General features: G+C 42.4%; 2 protein-coding genes and 4 non-coding genes across 6 annotated transcripts; 5 read left to right on the plus strand and 1 right to left on the minus strand.

Annotated features, from left to right (window-relative positions):
- Nucleotides 1–2,265: 2,265 nt before the first annotated feature.
- On the plus strand, nucleotides 2,266–4,009 carry LOC137490861 (uncharacterized). The gene is made up of 2 exons (XM_068219836.2): nucleotides 2,266–2,629; nucleotides 2,809–4,009. Exons 1-2 carry the CDS (start codon nucleotides 2,336–2,338, stop codon nucleotides 3,886–3,888), a joined length of 1,374 nt encoding a protein of 457 aa, XP_068075937.1. The 5' UTR covers nucleotides 2,266–2,335; the 3' UTR covers nucleotides 3,889–4,009.
- A 1,894-nt stretch (nucleotides 4,010–5,903) lies between these two features.
- Nucleotides 5,904–5,976, plus strand: trnam-cau (transfer RNA methionine (anticodon CAU)). The gene has a single exon. It is a non-coding gene; the product is annotated as a tRNA-Met (tRNA).
- A 1,987-nt stretch (nucleotides 5,977–7,963) lies between these two features.
- Nucleotides 7,964–8,036, plus strand: trnam-cau (transfer RNA methionine (anticodon CAU)). Its single transcript has one exon. It is a non-coding gene; the product is annotated as a tRNA-Met (tRNA).
- A 766-nt stretch (nucleotides 8,037–8,802) lies between these two features.
- Nucleotides 8,803–8,875, plus strand: trnam-cau (transfer RNA methionine (anticodon CAU)). Its single transcript has one exon. It is a non-coding gene; the product is annotated as a tRNA-Met (tRNA).
- A 795-nt stretch (nucleotides 8,876–9,670) lies between these two features.
- Nucleotides 9,671–9,743, plus strand: trnam-cau (transfer RNA methionine (anticodon CAU)). The gene has a single exon. It is a non-coding gene; the product is annotated as a tRNA-Met (tRNA).
- Nucleotides 9,744–14,530: 4,787 nt separating this feature from the next.
- Nucleotides 14,531–22,904, minus strand: LOC137490879 (uncharacterized). The gene is made up of 3 exons (XM_068219870.2): nucleotides 22,876–22,904; nucleotides 21,705–21,854; nucleotides 14,531–15,600 (listed from the first exon to the last, which is right to left on the minus strand). The coding sequence occupies exons 2-3, from the start codon at nucleotides 21,787–21,789 to the stop codon at nucleotides 14,810–14,812; spliced, it is 876 nt and encodes a 291-aa protein (XP_068075971.1). The 5' UTR covers nucleotides 21,790–21,854; nucleotides 22,876–22,904; the 3' UTR covers nucleotides 14,531–14,809.
- Nucleotides 22,905–23,993: the final 1,089 nt, after the last annotated feature.

Consider the following 23,993-nt stretch of genomic DNA (forward strand, 5'->3'; position numbering starts at 1 on the left):
CTTGGCCATCGCTCAGAGTTTCGGGTCATTCTCACACAGAAGTGAGTAATTGAACACCTTTATTCCTCGTGCAGTTATTAACCTATCATCACAGATATATGAAAATACTTTACAAATATATATATATATATATATATATATATATATATATATATATATATTTGTAAAGTATTTTCACTGCACTATATATATATGTTTATATTAATATCCTTCTGTTCCTAAGGTACGCCTGTGATATAAGAGTCATGCGCCTACTGCGTGAGCGTGGACTAGGCAACAGCCCCACAAGGGTCATCAAACAACTGAAGGAAAACCACAGTGAAGAGTGGCTCCAGCGTCTAGCCCGCTACACCACTCAGTGTGTGGATTTCCTCAGTGGACCTGGGGTGTTGCCGATCACCTTCCAGGAGCCCCCAGCACCTACAGTTGTGCCAAGCTGCAAGTGGCTCCTCACTGTCTACAGCCAGGACATCTTGACAAGGTTGAATGAAATCCATGCCAGGATAACATCGACCCATGGGTCCATCTTGAAGATGGATTCAATAAAAAGGTTAGTGGATATTCATCAATTTATAATTTCTTTATTATATTCCAGCATTGGTAAAAACCCTTTGTTTAGTCTGCTTGATCTGACGATACACCATGGTTCTTCTCTTGTCTAATCTAGATCACAAAAAAGCTGGCCGGGACAGCAAAAGGAACAGGACTCTGGCTCACCTCTGTTGGCAATGAGTTTGGTCAGGTGCTGATAAGTGTGCTCACTGCCCAGGAAGGAGCAGGACTGGACAGGATGGTGGATGGGCTGGTCAGAAGATACCAGGAGGCTGGTGTGGATCCACCTGCTGTTTTGTATGTGGACTGTGGGTGCTGCACTGATGTGGGTGAGACCAAACTCAAAGCCAGGTTTAGAGGATGGCCGGAGTTGACTGTGAAATTGGACATCTGGCACTTTATGCGCAGGATTGCTGTGGGATGTACAACTGATGCTCATCAACTGTATCCCATCTTCATGTCACGGATCTCTGCGTGCATTTTTGAATGGGATGCGGCTGATGTTTCTTTGCTACGCCAAGCAAAGCGAGCACTGTTGATGTCCCAAGGTTGGCCTGCGTTGACAGATGCTGATGTCAACAAGCATCTCACCAGGGAGGAGCTGGCTCTCCATTGCCGGAGGAGGACCCGTGGGGAGGAGACTACCATCCTTCTACTTGAACAGCTTCTTACTGAGCTCATGAGCAACAAGGGCAATGACTCGCTGGGCGTTCCTCTTTTAGACAAGGAAAGGATGGGGCACATCTGGAGTGTCCAAAAAAAGCATATAAAATGCATTCAGGACCCCCCTGGTGTCGTGCTCTATACTGAAACGAGGAGCATAACCAAGGGAGGTGTTCTGCTACGGACATACAGATGTGCCAGGGGCTCCACGTCTCTCGAGTCCTTTCATTTACACCTCAATCGTTTCGTCCCAGGTATGATTCTGCACAAACATTGTGTAAAAACGCATTAAATGTCTTTGTGTGTTTGTTTTTTAATTAAGTCCTAAACATTGTTTTTAATATTTACAGGGTACAGCGCAAATAGTCTGAACTTTCAGATTTATTTGCTGGAGGGACTAAACAGGTGGAACCAGGACTGGGAGGCTGCTTCCTTGGCATCTGAACCATCAGCTTTACGCAGCTACACAGGAGAACTTGTTCACTGTGTAAACTGCAACTTTGAAAAACTGTTTGGGAGAAAAGTGGTGCCCAACTTTTGTCCGCCTGCACATTACACTGGTAAGAGATTTTGCTATTGTTAATAAACCTGCAATTTCTGTGTTCTCTCCATCTACTGTATCCAGTTTGATACAGTAGGTCAATGTTCATGAGCTTTGTGCTGTGAAATCTTTGCTTGTCTTTAAATATTTGTAAGAACAAATGTATTGTTTCATGACTATTTACTGAAGTAAAGCAAGATACAAAGTTATCATTACATTATTATTACATGTCATTATCAAACATAATGCTACAAGCTTTGAGGGAAATTTATTTGTACATTTCTCTGTCTTCGTTGTATTTCCATTGCATTTCATTAGATGTTTTGTCCAGAATATTATGTTTTGGATCTCTGATTAAAATGTATGTTTTTGTTTGTTTCTTCCTTGACGTTGAGCTTTTAAAACTACTTGCTACTTCAACACCCAATCAAACATGGCTCTTAAAATTTGTTTATTTATGTTTCATTTATTTTTTTCAGGTGAGCTCATTGGAGTGCAGTATGTTCCAGCAGACTGGTCAGGCACTGCAGAACATGAACCCAGACTGTGAGCAGACTGCTGAGCTCATTGAGGATCTCAATGTGGATGAGCGAGAAGAAGATGAGGGCTTCTGTGACATTAGTGAGGATCACACTATTGTTGATCCGGAGGCTGCTGTCACCATCCTCCTCCACATTGAGATCGGGTTCCTCCACTGCAGTCACCAGCAGTGTCGCTTCTTTGCCGGTCTCCACATGCCCTGCACTGGTCCCTGACCCACCTGCGCAGCCTGAAGAACCAATTTCACCTGTGCCCTTAGAGCCAGAAGAGGCTATGGAAGATGATGACGAAGATAATGATGATGACGACGATGATGATGGTGATGAAGAGACTGTAAGTCCCACTAATTTCTGTCTTTACAATGATCTAGTATAATTTTAAAATAAAGTGTAAAGTCAAACACGCATCAGGTTTTTTTCCGTAGTGCAGCTTCAACATGATAACAGAAACAATTATGGAATTATGCATTGAACAATTTAATGTGCTATTTTTTTTTGTTGTGCTTTCATTAGGCTATTGACTACCAAAATATTCTGGGCTTCCAGCATGTGGACAGGCTGGCTGAATATCTGGTTGAGCTTCGGACCCACAAAAGCCTCAGCCTCACCAACCAGGAGGCCAACGAGATCATTGGTCTTTGGCAAAGCCTGCATGACCAAGACAAGAAGCGGGTGGTGTATGCAGCTCGACACCAGAAGCGACTGCTGAGTGGGCGATTTAAAACACCCAAGAAGCCCACTCATACCCCTGGCGTGGAGAGCACTACCAGATGTGTGCTGGGTGCAAGCAGTGCTCCTGCTCAGTGGCCTGACTGTTGCCGTCTTGTGGAGACCATCTTTATTAGGCTTTGTACCATCCACCCTAGTCCCAAGCGAAAAGGCAAGGGAACCCTTTCAAGATGGTCTCTGATCCTGCAAGACTACCGCAGGATTAGGCAAGCTGTACTGGGCAACAGCTTGGTAATGGGAGGTACATCCATGCAGCTGGTTGAGGTAAACCAGAATACCCTGATTCAGTGGTTTAATAACAGACAGAAGAAGCAGGAGCTGTCTGTGCTGCTTCAGGGTATTCAGTTGCCTCAACACCTCCCAGAAGCCCAGGAGCCTCTCCCAGTTGCCAAAAGTCTTCGGACAGAGCCAGACCAACCAGGAGAGCAGCACCAGTATGTGTTGCCAGAGAGCACAGCAGGTCAGGCAAGGCAGAGACAGACATCTGTTGGACGACCCCCACTCAGACCCAAGGCACCAGTACAGACCCAGGTCATATTTACACCACCAGCACCTGGAGCATCGCTGCAGATGGTACCCAACATATACATCCCAGCTACACCAGGGTATGCCGATGTTTCAGGGTGTACCAATGTTCCAGGCTGTGCCAATGGTCCAGGGAATCCCTATGGCCCAGGGTATCCCGATGATGCAAGGAGTGCAGATGGCCCAGGGTATCCCAATGGTGCAGGGGATGCCACTCAGACAGCCACCACTTCAGCCAACAATGTCCAGTACCAGCTCACAGCCTGCTGCATCACCGTCCACTTCTGGAGCCATTCCCAAAAGACCGTACCGGAGAACTGTTCAAGCGAACACTTGTAAAAAGTGTGGGCAGTTCAAAACAAATGCCACAGGCCATAGCCAACTCAGGGGCAGGGTGTACTGCCCACAGACTGAAACTTTAACTAAAGAAGAGTGGCTAGAGGAAATGAAAAGGACCAACCCAAAATAATGTGTTTGTTTGTTTGTGTATGTATATAGTGGAATAGTTCTTCAGTTCATTCAATTTCACTTGCTGTTAGTTTATATTTTTATTTCACATTTTCTTTAAATAGTGTATTTATTTTGTTGACATTTTATTTAACTTTTATATTATTTATTTGTGTGTGTGTGTGTGTATGTGTGTGTGTGTATAGTGTTTACAGTTTATAACCATAATAATTCAATTTATTCTATTTCACTTGTTTTTTTGCACATTTTACTTTTTAATAATTTATTTTGTTAACATTTTATTTAACTTATTTATTATTTATATATGTGTGTGTATTTATATAGTTTATAACTATAATAGTTCTCCAGTTTATTCTATTTCACTTGTTGTTGGTTTCTATTTTATTGCGCATTTTATTTAAATAGTGTATTTATTTTGTTAACATTTTATTTAATTTATTATTTATATGTGTGTGTGTGTGTGTGTGTGTGTACAGAGTGTATAAAGTTTACAACCATAATAGATCTTCAATTTATACTATTTCACTTGTTGGTTTCTATTTTATTTCACATTTTATAAAAATAATTAATTTTGTTAACATTTTATTTAACTGTTTATTATTTATGTGTATGTCTATTATACACTTTATAACCATAATAGTTCTTCAATTACCTTGTTTGATTCTGTTTTATTGCACTTTTTATTTAAAGTTTATTTATTTTGTTGACATTTTATTTAACTTATTTATTATTTATATGTGTGTGTATGTATAAAGTGTATACAGGTTACAACCATAATAGTTAAATTTATTCTATTTCACTTATTGTTGGTTTCAAAATTTATTTAACATTTTATTTAATTTGTTAATTTTGTATTTATTCTGTTAATATTTAACATTTAATTTTTAAGAATTTTTATTCCATGTTCATTACTGTTTTGTTGACCATTGTTAAATAAATATTGCATTAATAAATGTCCTTGACTTTTAAGTCCACTTTGTGTCGATTTCTGTTTGTATTTAACGTTTTATTAACATTGTTTATTTATATTGTTAATACTGTATTATTAATAACTAATTTATTATTTTCACATTTTCTACTCTATATTCATTACTGTTCTGTTGACAATTGTTAGATAAATAATGCATATATAAATAACTGACTACTTGACTTTTAATTCCATATACACTATGCACACTATATACACACACATATATATATATGTATATATGTGTGTGTGTGTGTGTGTGTACATTATATACTCTATGACATTTCTATAGATCATTTGTACATCAAAATACAGAACAATAATAACCATAAGCATAACAATGCTACAACAACTACTAAATAGTGACACATTCAAGTTAGTATGCTTTATTTTTCATGAAAGAATGTCAAAAAACACAAGAATAAAGCGCTTAGGCATATTTTATTTACCTTGGAGCATTACACATTTAAACAGTTAGTTTATTGAGTAATAATTAACCAATAACAATAAAGCGTCTTTAGCTGGATTCGAACCCCGGTCTTGGTGAGCACCTGCAATAGAAATCAATGTAACTCAAATTGCGTTGTTTTAACACAGAACAGTATAACTATGCGTGACGTAAAGCAGGTGCAGGGAAGGCGTGACGTAAAGCAGGTGCAGGGAAGGCGTGTCCGGGAAGCTTAGAATTCGCCCTTTCCTTTCTTCGTTTTTTCCCCCTCTTCTTCCCTTTCTTTCTTCCCCCCTTTCTTCCCTTCTTCCCCTTCTTTGTTGGACGATTGTTCCCCAGCTTCGGCGCAGCGCCTTAGACCACTCAGCCATCCTGACATGCTTACCTGGCCTGAGCTGTCTCCCAGGACGCACACCACAGCACCGTGACGTGGAAGCTGTTGTTCCACATCCTGCCCAAATCCAGCAGTCTGCCTCGTTGGCGCAGTAGGCAGCGCGTCAGTCTCATAATCTGAAGGTCGTGAGTTCGAGCCTCACACGGGGCAGCGTGGTACCTTTTGGCACACGGGAGCGCTTAAATGACTGGGCGGCGTTTTTTATCCACTTCCATGTGGTTCATGCTTACCGGGAGCAAAAAATGCTACAGCTTCTCTGGAGGGCAGGAGGCGTGAAGTTCCAAGAACATTTCCTGAGTCTGAAGCAATGATGGCAAGATGCTCCCATTCCCGTCAAGTAAATGCTTGACGTTCAGCGTGAATCTGTCAAATGTCATGACTTGACGTTGTACAAGGATTTGACGAAAAGTCCTGCGAATCATGTTGCCTTAAAATCAATAGCATCCCAGGACATTCCACTACATGGCATTCCAAGACAGTTCTTTCGATCCCCTTTCAGTGCACTTGCATTAAAGCAAGTGCACTGAAAGGGCAAGTCCATTGTTTTGTTCACATGCTTTTCCGAGTTGCTGTGGACAATGCCTTAATCGCAAACGCCTTAAAATTTGCAGTTTAAAGTGCCTATTAGGGTTGCCAGGGACATTACTACGCTGCATGAACTTTGGCGCAAAGAGGTTGATGCGGCGCTTTGTCACTTGGATATGGCGCCAGAGATTTAAAGACTTGAGCCTGAACGTTTAGCCAAAGGTTTTGTTTGTCAGAAGTGGGACTTGAAACCGCACCACTAGGGGAGAATGCAACCAGAACACAGCACCTTACACTGCTCAGCCATCCTGACATGCTTGCTTTGCCTGAGCTGTCTCCTAGAACACACACCACAGCACAGTGACTTTGGCACAAAGAGATTGATGCAGCGCTTTGTCAGTGTTACTTTATCACTCAGACATGGCGCCAGAGAGTTAAAGACTTACGCCTGAATACATAGCCAAAGGTTGGGGATTGTCAGAAGTGGGATTTGAACCATGGAAGCTGTTGTTCCACATCCTGCCCAGCTCCAGCAGTCCGCCTCGTTGGCGCAGTATGCAGCGCGTCAGTCTCATAATGTCGAGGTCGTGAGTTCAAGCCTCACATGGAGCAGGGTGGTATGTTTTGGCACATGGGAGCGCTTGCATGACTGGGCGGCGTTTTTTATCCACTTCCATGTGGTTCATGCTTACCGGGAGCAAAAAATGCTACAGCTTCTCTGGAGGGCAGGAGGCGTGAAGTTCCAAGAACATTTACTGAGTCTGAAGCAATGATGGCAAGATGCTCCCATTCCTGTCAAGTAATTGCTTGACGTTCAGCGTGAATCTGTCAAATGTCATGACTTGACGTTGTACAAGAATTTGACGAAAAGTCCTGCGAATCATATTGCCTTAAAATCAACAGCATTCCAGGACATTCCACTACATGGCATTCCTAGACAGTTCTTTCGATCCCCTTTCGGTGCACTTGCATTACAGCCCTCGTCCATTGTTTAGTTCACATGCTTTTCCAAGTTGCTGTGGACAATGCCTTAATAGCAAACTACTTAAAATTTGCAGTTTAAAGTGCCTATTAGGGTTGCCAGGGACATTACTACGCTGCATGAACTTTGGCGCAAAGAGGTTGATGCGGCACTTTGTCACTTGGATAGAGAGGGTGCTCGCAGCAGAGCCATTTGAGCAGAGCTGAGCTCCAGCAAAGGGGAGCATGAGCTCTCACTCCTCCTCCTGTAAGCTGTTTTAATGCGTACACCAACCCCACCCCTAACCCTACCCCCAGTGACATCACTCGTTGAAGAAGTGCAAAAAAGGAGGAGCTCAAGCTCTCCCTCGCTGGAGCTCAGCTCGCCCAAATGGCTCTGCAGCGAGCACCACTTGCTTGGATATGGCGCCAGAGATTTAAAGACTTGAGCCTGAACGTTTAGCCAAAGGATTGGTTTGTCAAAAGTGGGATTTGAAACGTCACCTCCAGGGGAGACCGACCTGAACGCAGCGCCTTAGACCACTCGGCCATCCTGACATGCCTACCTGGCCTGAGCTGTCTCCCAGGACGCACACTGCAGCACCGTGACATGGAAGCTGTTGTTCCACATCCTGCCCAACTCCAACTGTCCGCCTCGTTGGCGCAGTAGGCAGCGCGTCAGTCTCATAATCTGAAGGTCGTGAGTTCGAGCCTCACACGGGGCAGGGTGGTACCTTTTGGCACACGGGAGCGCTTACATGACTGGGCGACGTTTTTATCCACTTCCATGTGGTTCATGCTTACTGGGAGCAAAAAATGCTACAGCTTCTCTGGAGGGCAGGAGGCGTGAAGTACCAAGAACATTTCCTGAGTCTGAAGCAATGATGGCAAGATGCTCCCATTCCTGTCAAGTAATTGCTTGACGTTCAGCGTGAATCAGTCAAATGTCATGACATGACATTGTACAAGGATTTGACGAAAAGTCCTGCGAATCATATTGCCTTAAAATCAATAGCATCCCAGGACATTCCACTACATGGCATTCCACGACAGTTCTTTCGATCCCTTTTCGGTGCACTTGCATTAAAGCCCTCATCCATTGTTTTGTTCACATGCTTTTCCGAGTTGCTGTGGACAATGCCTTAATCGCAAACGCCTTAAAATTTGCAGTTTAAAGTGCCTATTAGGGTTGCCAGGGACATTACTACGCTGCAAGAACTTTGGCACAAAGAGGTTGATGCGGCGCTTTGTCACATGGATATGGCGCCAGAGATTTAAAGACTTGAGCCTTAACGTTTAGCCAAAGGTTTTATTTGTCAGAAGTGGGATTTGAAACCACGCCTCGAGGGGAGACTGCTACCTGAACGCAGCGCCTTAGACCACTCAGCCATCCTGACATGCTTTCCAGGCCTGAGCTGTCTCCCAGGACGCACACCACAGCACCGTGACATGGAAGCTGTTGTTCCACATCCTGCCCTAATCCAGCAGTCCGCCTCGTTGGCGCAGTAGGCAGCGCGTTAGTCTCATAATCTGAAGGTCGTGAGTTCGAGCCTCACACGGGGCAGGGTGGTACCTTTTGGCACACGGGAGCGCTTAAATGACTGGGCGGCATTTTTTATCCACTTCCATGTGGTTCATGCTTACCGGGAGCAAAAAATGCTACAGCTTCTTTGGAGGGCAGGAGGCGTGAAGTTCCAAGAACATTTCCTGAGTCTGAAGCAATGATGGCAAGATGCTCCCATTCCTGTCAAGTAAATGCTTGACGTTCAGCGTGAATCAGTCAAATGTCATGACTTGACGTTGTACAAGGATTTGACGAAAAGTCCTGCGAATCATGTTGCCTTAAAATCAATAGCATCCCAGGACATTCCACTACATGGCATTCCAAGACAGTTCTTTCGATCCCCTTTAAGTGCACTTGCATTAAAGCAAGTGCATTAAAGCCCTCGTCCATTGTTTTGTTCACATGCTTTTCCGAGTTTCTGTGGACAATGACTTACTCGCAAACGACTTAAAACTTGCAGTTTGAAGTGCCTATTAGGGTTGCCAGGGACATTACTAGGCTGCATGAACTTTGGCGCAAAGAGGTTGATCCGGCGCTTTGTCAGTGTTACTGTATCACTTGGACATGGCGCCAGAGATTTAAAGACTTAAGCCTGAACGTTTAGCCAAAGGTTTTGTTTGTCAGAAGTGGGATTTGAAACCACACCTCCAGGGGAGACTGCGACTTGAACACAGCAACTTACACAGCTCAACCATCCTGACATGCATGCATGGCCTGAGCTGTCTCCTAGGACCCCCACCGCAGCACAGCGTAATGGAAGCTGGTGTGTCACAGCTTGCCAATCTGCTGCAGTCCGCCTCGTTGGCGCAGTAGGCAGCGCGTCAGTCTCATAATCTAAAGGTCGTGAGTTCGAGCCTCACACAGGGCAGGGTGGTAACTTTTGGTACACGGGAGCGCTTAGATGACTGGGCAGCATTTATTATTCCCTTCAATACGGTCCATGCTACCCGGGAGCAAAAGATGCTACAGCTTCTTTGGAGGGCAGGCAGCGTGAAGTTCCAAGAACATTTCCTGAGTCTGAAGCAATGATGGCAAGATGCTCCCATTCCTGACACGTAATCACTTAACGTTCTGTGTGGATCTGTCAAATGTCATTATTTGACGTTGTACAAGGATTTGACGAAAAGTCCTGCAAATCCTCTTGCCTTAAAAATCAACAGCATCCCAGGACATTCCACTACATGGCATTCCAAGACAGTTCTTTTGATCTCCTTTCAGTGCACTTGCATTAAAGCCCTCGACCATTGTTTTGTTCACATGCTTTTACGAGTTGCTGTGGACAATGCTTTGATCGCAAACACCTTAAAACTTGCAGTGCCCTGGGACACTGCTACGCTTCATGAACTTTGGCGCAAAGAGATTGATGCAGCACTTTGTCAGTGTAACTGTATCACTCGGACATGCCAGGTCGTGCCAGAGAGTTAAAGACGTGTGCCTAAACGCATAGCCAAAAGTTGGGTTTGTCAGAAGTGGGACTCACACCCTTGCCTCCAGGGGAGACTGCGACCGGAACACAGCACCTTAGACCGCTCTGCCATACTGACATGCTTGTATGGCCTGAGCTGTCTCCTAGGACCCACATCGCAGCACAGTGACATGGAAGCTGGTGTGTCACAGCCTGCCCAGCTCCTGCAATCTGCCTCGTTGGCGCAGTAGGCAGCACGTCAGTCTTATAATCTGAAGGTCACATGCTTTTCCGAGTTGCTTTGAACAATGCCTTAATCGCAAATGCCTTAAAACTCGCAGTCTAAAGTGCCCATTAGGGTTGCCAGGGACACTGCTACTCTGCATGAACTTTGGCGCAAAGAGGTTGATGCAGCGCTTTGTCAGTGTCACTGTATCATTCGGACATGGCGCCTAGGGCTGTAATAATACACAATATGAAATCGAAATCGCGAATCTACGATCCTGTGTCGCGTTGTGATAAAGGAGATTCGCGACACACCCCGTGACTACCTTTCCAATAACGTCACGCGTGCCTGCAAAAGTTGAGCTAGTTAAAGAGGAACGTGAGGAAACAATTTTTTTTTCACTCGACATTACGAGCACTGCTCCATTTATGCCCTTGCAATATGCGTTTAGCCGGGAGAGCTCGCACGGAGCTCTTAGTAAGGGACCGTCTGAATGTGTCAGGAATATCAAAAACAAAATTAACGTAACCCCGCTTGACAATAGACAATGGCAGAAACATTGCCAATGCTGTCAAAGCGGCCGGATTTTCACAGCATATACGATGCTTTGCTCACACTGTTAATGTGGCTGCACAGAGAGGGATGGGCGTTCACCAGATGTCCCGACTCCACAGAGTAAGGAAAGTTGTCACGTTTTTCACTGCAATGTTGAAATGATGGTGTTTCTGAAGAATTTTCAACTTTTTGGTTTTCTTGAGAGAAATAAGTTGTTTATTTGTTAAATGTTTACTTGACTTGTGGTTTGAAGCACAGGCATTAAGCCTCAGTGTGAAACAGTAGCCTAAAGGTAAGTGAATTATAACAGCGCAAACTTTTCTGTAACCGTGCTTTGCGATTTCTGTTTGACCCTTTGGGAGTGCTGACTGACAGGTGAGTGATGCGTGAGGTCAGGAAACACGACGAAGCTTTCAGTTAAGATGAACACAGTTTCTATCGTTATACTTTATTTAGAGATAAAGGTAAATGGCTCTGCATATAATCACTCTATCTTGCTGGAGTTTATAGCAGTTTCGCTTTACTTCAGGACGCATTAATGCCGCTCTGAAGGTCTAATCGCTGTTTTAAGTTATCCAGAGCTGTATGAATGTACAAATCTTGAATATCACGATATTATTAAATATTACAATTGTAACAACACAGACAGCAACACCTTAGCACAATCGATAACCAGCTGATTCAGTCGTTTCATAAGAGGACCGTGCTTCTTCTTTTTTCCTTGTCAACATAAAGGCAGAGAGGTGCGCCTTGTTTTCGGCCCCTTGTTCAACTGCAAGGCATACTTAATTTGCGGGACGATAACGTATAACCCGTGCCTACAGACACATTGCCAAAGAAGCAAAATAGAAGTAGAATATTGCTGTTTGATACAGACGTGTTGATGCTAAACCAGCACTGATGTTGACCTGGATCTGTAATAAACGCAACAAATAGGCTTTACTTTTTATTTTACAACTTATAAAGCATGTATGCACATTGATGCAATATCATATTTAAACAACAAAACTGTTTACAAAAAGTCAACATATGCGCGCGTTGTTGTTGTCTTTTCATCACGCAGCACGCGCACTTGAACCGCGAGGGAGAGAGAGGAAACCATATAGCAAGACATATTCTTTAAAATAATGATTTCTATTAAAAATGTAAAAGGTTTTGTGATTACAATAATAACAGCGGGGCATTAAATAAATGCATATTTTCCGTGAAGCGGGCAATTTGAGGAAGTCAGCTATTTTTATTTGACGGAAGAAAAAAACATATGATTGGAAAAAAACAGCCTATGCCGGTTATTAAAAAGAATCAGTCAGTACTTTTGTTTTGTAATATAAATTAATTATTTAATTGAAAATAATTTAGGGCATTCCTATTTATTTTATTCATTTTATTTAGATTATTCTGCTCTTCTGTGCTAAACACTGCAGGTGCATGAAGATGCTCTGTTGTTCTGTTCTGTTATTAATATGCTAGCATTTAAAAATAAATCTGTATTTTAAAATGCAATATTTAATGTGTCAGACACAAAAAAGACAAGTCAATTTGTTTAATATAAAATTAATAGTAATCTGACCAGTTAAACCTTAATAAGCGATTAATGAGCGGCGGTTGTCAGTTAACAAAATTAACGAAATGAGCATCCCTAGTGGCCATTTATTTAGTTTTTCTATGTAAGAGAACTTGATTGAAAAAGAATTTTCAACATGCTTGAACCATCTACACAATGGAGTTTAGTTCTGTTTGGTTTTTCAACAGTATTTTGTTACAAAGAAAACAAAAGTGATATAGCTTTGGCTATTTTTTTATTTTATATATTACTATTTATATTGTTAATAATTTGCATAGTTAATATTGTTTTTTGATGTTCAGTTTATAAAGATTTTTCAAATGTTATTTAATAAAAAATTTTTTTGAAAATCTTTTTTCCCACCCCACACGGAAAAAAAAAAATTGTGATACGAACCGAATCGTGGGTCAAAAATCGTGATACAAACCGAATCGTGGGTTTGGTGTATCGTTACAGCCCTATTGATTAGAGTAATTAAATGGTTTAAAGTTATTTGAAAGGTTGAAACAAAATCTGTTATCTTGTTATTTTTAAATCAACAGGAGCAGTTTAAATCAAGATTGGCAAATTTGCATCAACATCACCAAGACTGCTTTAACCGCTTTAACGAAGCAGAAAGTGAATTAAGACAAAAGACTTGCCCACAAAAATCAAAGCATTGTGAGTATTTAACCTAATTAATATATCATTATTTAAACCTACCACAAACTGCCATTTGGAGGTTTAATGGTGCATTTTCTTTTGATTTTTATATATTCATTTTAATCTTCATACTCTCCTGAACAGCGTTCATCACCTGCAACAGCAACACTCACATCATCTCCATCCTGTCCTGAGCAACCTACATCATGTGCAACTGCAACACTCATGACATCTTCATACTCTCCTGAGCAGCGTTTATCACCTGCAACAGCAACACTCAAAACATTCTGTTCAGCAAAGAGTCTATAATGAATTCTGTTTTGATTCTCCTTTTACTCTTACTTCATAAAAACATTTTACTACATGAAAAAAAAAAAAAAAGTTAACGGTACAATATTTCCATTGTGTTTTATTTGTTCTGGTCAGTGTATACATAATGCAACTTTGAAAATAGGTAATTACTGATTTATATTTAACCCATTTAATTAACTTTTTATAGTTTTTTTGTGATTGGCTAAAACATTCATTTAGATTTGGAAGTTTTGAGTGATTAAGGCAGACATTTTAAATATGCAAGCTTTTATTGAGCAATGTTGTTCTATAGATTTTAGATATTTCTTTAGGTAGTTTTGCCCAGATTAGTTTTGAATTAGGAAACTCAAGGTATCAGCACCAAATTATCTACTAATGAACGGGTCTGGATTGGATCCGGATAAGCTACTTCATCAATGGGTTCGGGTCTAGATTGGATCCGGGCCGGATGAGCTAGTCTATCAGCGGGTCTGGATCGGATCTGCGCCGGATGAGCTACTCTATCAGCGGGTCTGGATTGGATCCGAGCTGGATGAGCTACTCTATTAATGGGTCCGGATCGGTTCCGGATGAAGAGCTTTATTAGCGGATACGGGTAACGTCTGAAATGGGTCCGGAACGGATACAGAATTCTTATCCGTTCCGGATCCGTTGCGCTGTGCAAGTAGACTCCAGTACAGACCCATTTGCGGACCCGTTTCTGTTGCGGATCATGTAATACCTCCGGCGCGGATCTGTTCCGGAGTCATTTTGATATCTGGAAAACCTTTAGGCAGCAGTAAGCCTCACAAATACTTAAAATTGATTGACTTAAACTGCTTGAACTTTATTAAAACTGTTAGCACTAATATATTGTGTTAACTACACTTTGTTCATTTTGTGCTTTTGTTCCTTTGTTTATTGGTCTTAAAGATAAGCCTGCTGTGAAAAAATAGTTTCTCTGAGATTATGTGTTATGTAATCTTGTTAAAATTTATTTCTTAAAATAAAAGTATAGAAAAAAGTATCGTTCGAAACCGGTATCGAATTCAGGGTATCGGTATCGAACACTTTAGAACAATACACAGCCCTAGTCAAGTGATGTGATTTTGCAGGTCAGAGTTCACCAAGCTTGAACTTTGCAACGCAGTGAACTGCGAAACTTGATGCACAAACTTGGTTTCCGGTCTGACGCATTCACGTGCGTATGAATGGAAGTCTATGGGGGGAAAAGTCCAGTGTGACCGCAGCTTAAGTGCAAGTGAATAGTTTCTCTCCAGTGTGGCTCACCATGTGTAAATTAAAGGACGATGATCGGCTGAAACTCTTCCCACACTGAGGGCATGTGAATGGTTTCTCTCCAGTGTGGATACTCATGTGTCTATTAAAGTTTGATGATTGGCTGAAACTCTTCCCACAGTGAGTGCATGTGAATGGTTTCTCTCCAGTGTGGATCTTCATGTGTTGATTAAAATTTGATGATTGGCTGAAACTCTTCCCACACTGAGAGCATGTGAATGGTTTCTCTCCAGTGTGGATCCTCATGTGTTTATTAAAGTTTGATGATTGGCTGAAACTCTTCCCACAGTGAGTGCATGTGAATGGTTTCTCTCCAGTGTGGATCCTCATGTGTTTATTAAAGTTTGATGATTGGCTGAAACTCTTCCCACAGTAAGTGCATGTGAATGGTTTCTCTCCAGTGTGGATCCTCATGTGATGATTAAAGTGTGCTAATTGGCTGAAACTATTCCCACACTGAGTGCAAGTAAATGGTTTCTCTCCAGTGTGGATACTTATGTGTTGATTAAGGTGTGATGAGCAGCTGAAACTCTTCCCACACTGAGTGCATGTGAACGGTTTCTCTCCAGTGTGGATCCTCATGTGAATCTTAAGAATGTCTTTTCTTCCAAAACTCTTTCCACACTGAGTGCAGGTGAAACAATTATTGTCTCTCCTTTTAAAATCAGTCTGTAAATGAGTTTTTTCCTCAATTTTGACATGATGTTCCTCCTCTTTACTCCTCTCCTTCTCTTCAATTAGGTCTGAAAAAAAATAAAAAAAAACATTAGTTTTCATTAAGTCTTAAAAACTCTCATCAAAAGCTGAAAAGTGAAAAGACACTGGAAACGTTCGAGGTGACAGAAGTTACCCTTCGTTCCCCAAGGAGGGGAACGGAAGTGCTATAAGTGGATTTGATCTTGGGAAAATCCTCGAAATGGGAGGATTCGGTTCAGAAGCCGCTTGTCTGAAAGTGTATTGAACGGGCCAATGAAAGCAATGAATTGGCAGCGTAAGCTTGCGCAGGTGTGCTTCATTGCCAATTATCCCAGCATATAAGCACACCTGGAGCGAGCAAACGCCATCCTTTTAAGCTGAAGAGACTTTCTAACAGCTAAGGGACAGTCGTTATGGCGACGGAGTATAGGACTTCCGTTCCCCTCCTCGGGGAACGAAGTTTTACTTCTGTAACCTCGAATGTTCCCTGGCGGTTGGGGAACTTCAGTGCTATACAGTGGATTTGGTCTTTGGGAAAATCCACGTATGGGAGAACTATGAAAAACGCCATAATGACTGCACCTTTTCAACGCCCCCGATGAGGGGATAGTCAAGCAAGCGTGACGCACCCACATCATGGGAGGCGCGGTCTTCCAACGTGTCCCTGGCCCTAATTTATCTCCCTTCAACAGAAATTTTACGGATTTAGATATATTTTTTGGGAAGTCGTGTGCGTCTAGATGATTCTAGGAAAATACGACAGTACGTTGGGAAGCGTGCAATCCCGATAGGGAGGATGCTGCGGAGGCTATCCGCTACCCAAGGGGGGAGATAAAATGGCAGAATTACATATGGACTAGCCCTAAGAAGGGGGAGTGTGCATAGACAAAGAGGTTAGCGGAGAGGGAAGACACGGGTCCACCCAGAGGGGGGACTTAACCGTGGCGGAATAAGCATAGTCACCTAGCGGGGATCACACATAGCAGACACCTATACCCAAGATGCGGGCTGACCAGCGGGCAGACCAACAACGTAGTGGGCCAGCAAGTGACTCCTCTGCTGAGTCAGTGCTGGGGTCCACGGAGGAATCTGCAGGGCTCACCTGACGGGGAACTTTACTGACAGATAAAAGGGCACACGTATCTACGTGTTAGGGACAATGGCGCAGCAAGCGTGTTTCAACACCCTACTGAGTTGTTTCCTCAATCACCAAAGGGTTGCCTAATACCCTTGAGGAAACCGGCTCCACTCGCAGATTGTAAAACCTTGCAAATGTGTTGGGTGTCGCCCAGCCCGCAGCTCTACAAATGTCTGTTAGAGAGGCGCCGCGTGCACAAGCCCAAGAGGATGCAACGCGCCGAGTGGAGTGTGCACGCACTCCCGGGGGACACGGCTCACCTCTGCTCGAATAAGCGAGTGAAATGGCATCCAAAATCCAGTGGGATAATCTTTGTTTCGATACGGCACTTCCCTGCTGCCGACCGCCATAACAGACAAAGAGCTGCTCAGATGATCTAAAGTGCTAAGTACGGTCCACATAAATGTGCAGCGCGTGAACTGGACACAGTAAGGAAAGGGCTGGGTCTGCCTCCTCCGGGGGCAGCGCTTGCAGGTTCACTACCTGATCTCTAAAGGGGGTGGTAGGAACCTTGGGCACATAACCCGGGCGGGGTCTCAGGATAACGTGAGAGTAATCCGGCCCGAATTCCAGGCACGAGTCACTGACCGAAAATGCCTCCAGGTCCTCGACCCTCTTGATGGAGGCCAACGCGACCAGCAGAGCTGTCTTCAGTGACAGAAATCTTAGAGATACTGAATCGAGTGGCTCAAAGGGATCTGCTCGTAAACTTGTGAGAACGAGGGCGAGATCCCAAGAGGGCATGAGAGGGGGCGGGATGGATTAATTCGCCTAGCACCTCTGAGGAACCGGATGATTAGGTTGTGCTTTCCCACGGTGCCGCCAGCTACCGTGTTATGATAAGCGGAGATGGCCGCCACGTAAACCTTGAGAGTGGAGGGCGACAGCCTGCTGTCCAGCTTCTCTTGGAGAAAAGAGAGCACAACACTGATCTGGCAATTTCTGAGGTTTTCTCTGCGAGAGACACACCATGTAGTGAATAGACTTCGATTCAGGGCGTAGGGGCACCTCGTGGAGGGGGCACTAGCCTGAGTGATGGTATTAACCACGGCACTCGGTAGGTTACCCAAGTCTTCCTCACGTCTAGGGACTACACGTGGAGGTTCCAAAGATCGGGGCAAGGGTGCCAGATGGTGCCCTGTCGGCTAACAGCTGCCTGCTTTCGAGGTGTACGGCGCGCCCGGGGGCGGGGCAGCACTCGTTGACGGGCGCCCTCGGCGAGGAACAGCGGAGGTGGATGGCTCGGCGGGCGGAGCGGGCTTACGACCGCGCCGACAGATGACATTACCCATCGCATCTGACTGCTCTTTCACCGCCGGTGTCGCCGAACAGGCCAGCCTGGGATATGGGCGAGTCAAGAAAGCGAACTTTGTCAAAATTGCGCATATCGGCCAGGTCTAGCCAGAGGTGGCGTTCCTGAACCACAAGTGTAAACATCGTCCATCCCCAGTGCACACGCGGCGGACTTAGTAGTCCGAAGAGCATAGTCGGTTGTGGTGCGCAGCTCATGTAGTAAGCCTGGGTTAGACCCGCCCTCGTGCAGCTCGGCCAGCGCCTGCGCTTGGTAGCGCTGGTAGGTGGCCATCGCGTGCAAGGCGGAAGCAGCCTGGCCCGCAGCCTTATAAGCTCTGGCTCCGAGGGAGGCAGACAACCTACAGGCTTTGGACAGGAGACGGGGCGGACCCCGCCACGTAGGGGCGCCACGCGGACAAAGATTGACCGTGATAGCGCGTTCCACTGACGGGACGCCTCATACCCCCTGGCAGCTCCGCCGTCAAGGGCGGTGAGGGCGGAGGGACACGCAGCATGGGCTGAGAAAGTTGCCCTCCAAGACTGCGTGAGCCTACTGTGCACTTCCAGGAAGAAGGGGACCAGAGGCTTCGAAGGCTTCGCCTTCTGGTCCTCCACGTAGCACCCATCTAGTCGGTCCGGCCGTGGAGATGGGGGATGGACCAGCTCCAACCCCACGGCCGAAGCAGCCCGGGAAAGCACGGCTAACATGTCCGCTTCAGGATCCATTTTGACGGCGCTCACCTGCCCGTAGGCGATCTTAGTTGTGCAACGGTCATGGCATAGCAGTGACGACATGAACTGCCCGCGAGCACCACATTAACATGCTGGACCCCCAAACATGTAATGCAGTGATCGTGTCCATCATCCGGAGCCAGGAAACCCCGGCAACCAGAAACGCACAGTCGGAGCGCCATCCTGAAAAGGACGTGCTGCATGACTGTGTTGCTCTTTTAGGAAAGTTTGCAACAATACGCACCGCTCTGGAGGACCGGACCCAGCTCGACCGTCTGCCGCCGCGAAAACCCACTCTGTACCGGGAGACACTCGTTCGCTCTGAAGTCGCTGAACCAGCAAGAGGAACCCTCATCGACTCGATCAGAAAGTCTCTGAAGCGAAAAGGATGGCGTTTGCTCGCTCCAGGTGTGCTTATATCCTGGGATAATTGGCAATGAAGCACTCCTGCGCAAGCTTACGCTGCCAATTCATTGCTTTCATTGGCCCGTTCAATACTCTTTCAGACAAGCGGCTTTTGAACCGAATCCTCCCATACGTGGATTTTCCCAAGATCAAATCCACTTATAGCACTGAAGTTCCCCGACCGAAGGGGAACATTGGCTACACACACTGTAATTTTGATGCATATTAATGTAAAATAAATCAAATATTTTGTTCGGTCTATTAACGTGTACACATTTAAGCATATTCAATTCATCTTTATTTATCTAGTGCTTTTATAAGTTAAACTGTGTCAAAGCCGCTTAACATAGAAGTTTTAGTAAATTGAAACTGTCTGTCCAGTTTTCAGAGTTTTTACATAATTGATTATAAAAGTCATTTTGGTCACATTGATAAGACACAGATTTGAAAGCTGTAAATGCCCTGTTTTTTACTTGTATATATTCATAATTACAACAAAATGTTTTTTCTAAAATTTGTAATGTTGACAAGAAAACTTATTCATTCTGTGCTTGACTGGTAAACGCATCAGAAAAAAAAAAAAAGTTCGGGGGTAACAGCTAAACAAACTGCTGAATATTTGCCTCGCAGACATGAGACATACCTGTACAGCATCTACATAAAGGCTGGAATGTGCACCTTTCCCCCCTTGTGTGCTGTTGGGTTCATCCATTCTGGGGTGATTTTAAGGCTTAATTTGGCCAAAACTTTCTGTGTTTCAGCAAAAGGACTGATATTTGGGGACATCTTATTTTGGACATATATTGGGAAAATGCTTTGAAAAAAAAAAAACTCAGTACACTCTGTATATTGCAAAGCCATGACCGCAAATAATCATGCATTTATGATTGTTGGTGTTTTCTGTGATGACAGTCAACATTGTTTAATTGGTCTCCACCCATGGGACGGCAGAAAGGAAATGGGTGAGAGTATAAAGGAAGAGGAGAGTTGAAGAGGGCAGCATTATGTGGTGTGTGGAAGAAAGTGTGCTGTTCTGAAATCATTAGCATTTTTTTTTCATTTGAATTATAAGTGCTGAAAGTTTTGTATGGAAGTTTTTTCCTAACAAAATTAAAATGAAAATTCAAATGCTTAAAAGATCAAATGATAAATCAAATACTCAAACTATAAATCAAATCCTCAAACTGACATCGCAAATGATAAATCAAATCCTCAAACTGACATCGTAAATGGTGAATCAAAATGCTCAAACTATAAATCAAATCCTTAAACCGACATCGCAAATGGTGAATCAAATGCTCAAACAACTCCGCAAATGGTGAATCAAATCCTCAAACAGACATCGCAAATGATAAATCAAATGCAATTGAGGTGTCAATCAACCAGCATAGGCGGAGCTTTAAGGCGGAAGAGTTTGTTGTTGACAACTACCGGTAGCTCTATGACTTTTTCAAGGAGTTCAGATTTGGGTGCTGTTTTTGCTCCTAGCTTGAAGTAATCAATTACAGAACATTACTTTGATAATTTTATTATAGCATATTATAAATGAAATCCAAACATTGTAGTATAATATTAAGTAGGGGTCTGAAGAGATGCCAACTCCACGATACAAGATGAGACGCACGATTGGGTTCAGGGGAACGAGACAAGTCGATATTTTTACACTACTTTAAAGAAATTCTTAATGATGAGACATATTCATGGAATAGTCTTCAAATATATGAATGAAAAATAGATTTTTATTAAAATTAAAAAAAAAATTTAATCACAAATTGCAGAACAATTAAGGTGTTTGTTTTATACTTGTAATGAAGTCCTACACAATGGTAATAGATTAATTACGGCGTTTAAAAATCTGTTCTGCACTTCACTAAAGCAGCTTTCAGCACATCTCGCTCCGGTGAGAAAAAGCGGTGACTTTACACTCACACGGCCAACCGAGTGACATGCATCACAGAGGCCATGAGAGGGGTCTGGCTGCAGACCTGGTGCAGTGCAATCTGGGCTACATCCAATGCTTTTAATGGGCTCACCTAACCCCACCCCTAACCGTCACAGTCACTAGCTCCATTTAAGTGCATTGTGTCTGACATTGCATCGCTGAGTGATGCAATCTCAGCTTGCATCATAAAGGCTGTATCCAGATACTACTGGAGGCCAGCCTTGCAGGTGTATGCAAAGCACTTGATTTGCGGTTCAAATTCAATCCTGCTTCCAATCTTCAATGCTAAATTCACCCTCATGGTCAAGACAACTTTTTATCTTAATTTTACCGATTTAATCTCACGAGAACTCTGGACATCCTTAATATTAAGAGTTAATTTTAAGCTTGCTCGCGGCCCACCTGCAGGATTGCTGAGGCCCACTTGTAATAAGAGACTAATTATACATAAAAGAATGACAAATGACACAAGAACAAGAAAGAAACTGATTCCTGCCTTTCAATGAGTGCTTATGTGCGTTTAGGAGAACTAGGCAGCACACTCAGGGCTGCAAGATGGATTTAATTTAGTATTCTTATTATTAAAATATAACTGAATGAGGATCAAATTAATGAGTTGCTGTTTGAGAATGAAAATCAACCTGTTTGTTCCTGCAGATCTTCCTGTTTGACTGTGAATGTTTCTTCAATCTTCACATCTTCACTCTCCTCTTTAATAAACGCCATCTTTATAACAGTGTGGAGATCAGTCGCTTCAGCAGGAGTTTTTCTCTGTCTTTGGACACTTTATCCTGTTTAATATGAACAAAACAATAAAAATGTCCTGTTTAAAATAAATAAAACAATGAACAGAAACAAAATAACTTCTCTTCAACACTTGCTTCAACAGTTTCTTTATATGAGAGTAATTAACAAAAAGAAATCAGGTACGTCCATGCATAGAGGTAAAGTTGGTTTTATATTCGCACATTCAGACTTTCTCCTTAATAATATAATTTCATAAAAGTATTATTTGCAAACTCTAAATAGTGAAATCATATTAGCACTCAATGACTATCAAAGTACAACAATGTTCACAGTCAAATAAACAATGTCGTTTAGAAGTCATACGTGCATGCTAATTCAAATCGAATATTCAAAGTAACATGGTAAACAATTTAGAGACTTATAAATGAACGAATGTGTGAATATAAAACCAACTTTACCTCTATTGTCAGCTAGAAAGAATGAGCTGATTAAAACTCCGTTTCTCATACATAGTGATGTATATTTAGAATGGAATGACATTATGCTATTTAATCAATTAAACCTTCATTAAAACACCTACACGTTTATGTTTCTTTTGTTTATTCAAGAATAGAGGTAAAGTTGGTTTTATATTCGCACATTCAGACTTTCTCCTTAATAATATAATTTCATAATAGTATTATTTGCTAACTCTAAATAGCGAAATCATATTAGCACTCAATGATTATAATGACAAAGTACAACATTGGTCACAGTGAATTAAACAGTATTAATGTTGTTTTCAAGCCACACTTTTATGCTAATTCCGATCGAATATTCAAAGTAACAGTAAACAATATAGAGACTTCTAAATGAACGAATGTGCGAATATAAAACCACCTTTACCTCTATTATTCAAACAATTACCCTCATTACTGTAAGTAAAATAATACTACACAGTTAAGTGTTAAAATAATGTTGTCAACAGCAGCATTATGCATTAACAGCATAATTTAGCATCAGATGAAAAAAAGCCTGAAACTTTAATCAATCGCTTTATATAAGTGTAAACGCTTTAAAACAAACCTTTCTCCATCTGGATCCAGCGCAAGAGCGGCGCTGACTTATGACGTCACACCACGCCAAAATAAAAGTCTTTTTTTTGTTTTGCTTTTCTTGCCACTTGCTGTTGCAGTCATGACTTATTGATACATTTCTCCCTCGTTTTCCATTTTCTCTCCCCCTCTCTCTCTCTCACTCACACACACACACACACACACACACACACACATATATATATATATATATATATATATATATACAGTGTTGTGCAAGTTACTTCCAAACTGTAATACATTACAGATTACTGTTATTTAAATGTAATCCCTTACCTTACAATATTACTGTCTCAGAATTGTAATATGTTAAATTACTCTTATATTACTTCTTAGTTACTTTTACCAAAATAACTACAGAATTAGAACTTAACATTAAAAAATTATAATGTTCTATAATGAGGATTTTACATCCAGTAGAAAGTGATTTGATGTAGCCGAATGACTGACCTCTCCAGGCTACTAACAATATAGTATATAATTGGCAATGTGAAGGCTCAAGACAATGCAAGAAAGGATGACAGCCAGAATTACAAATGATCTGTTAAAAGTATGGTAGAGGTAAAGTGATTATCTGGCAATATCTGTGAATGGCTTGGCTATATTCATATTACACACAACAGGCCGATATGTAAACTCCAATGCCATGACAAAATGCAGATTTTGTTTCTTTTCTTATTGTTGCCATTATTGTATTTACTTTACATTCAAGTGGTTTACAACACAAAACCGTCCTGCACAAAGTGAGCATGATGAACAGCTTTCTCAGCTGTTTCTCATTCTTTCTAATGTTTGTGCACCGACTTCCTGTTTGTGGACAAAACTGCTTGCGAGCTCTCACATACGCTGCTCGCGCACAAATTCTCACGATCTCTCAAATATGCACTGCTCACGCACAAGTTTTCTTGCGTGCTATCAGTACACTGCTCTCTCAGTGAGATTATATGCAAACTCACAATTTGTGTCTTGTGTTCCCTTTTCGTTTCAAGCTTTTTAATATGAATTATATTAGTACACTATTTATTAACAATAACCAAAATACTAAAATAGATTTATAATTTTTAATCTAATAAACCATAACATTGTTGG

This window comes from Danio rerio, chromosome 4 (assembly GCF_049306965.1).
Source record: "Danio rerio strain Tuebingen ecotype United States chromosome 4, GRCz12tu, whole genome shotgun sequence".
In the NCBI taxonomy this organism is placed as follows: domain Eukaryota; kingdom Metazoa; phylum Chordata; class Actinopteri; order Cypriniformes; family Danionidae; genus Danio; species Danio rerio.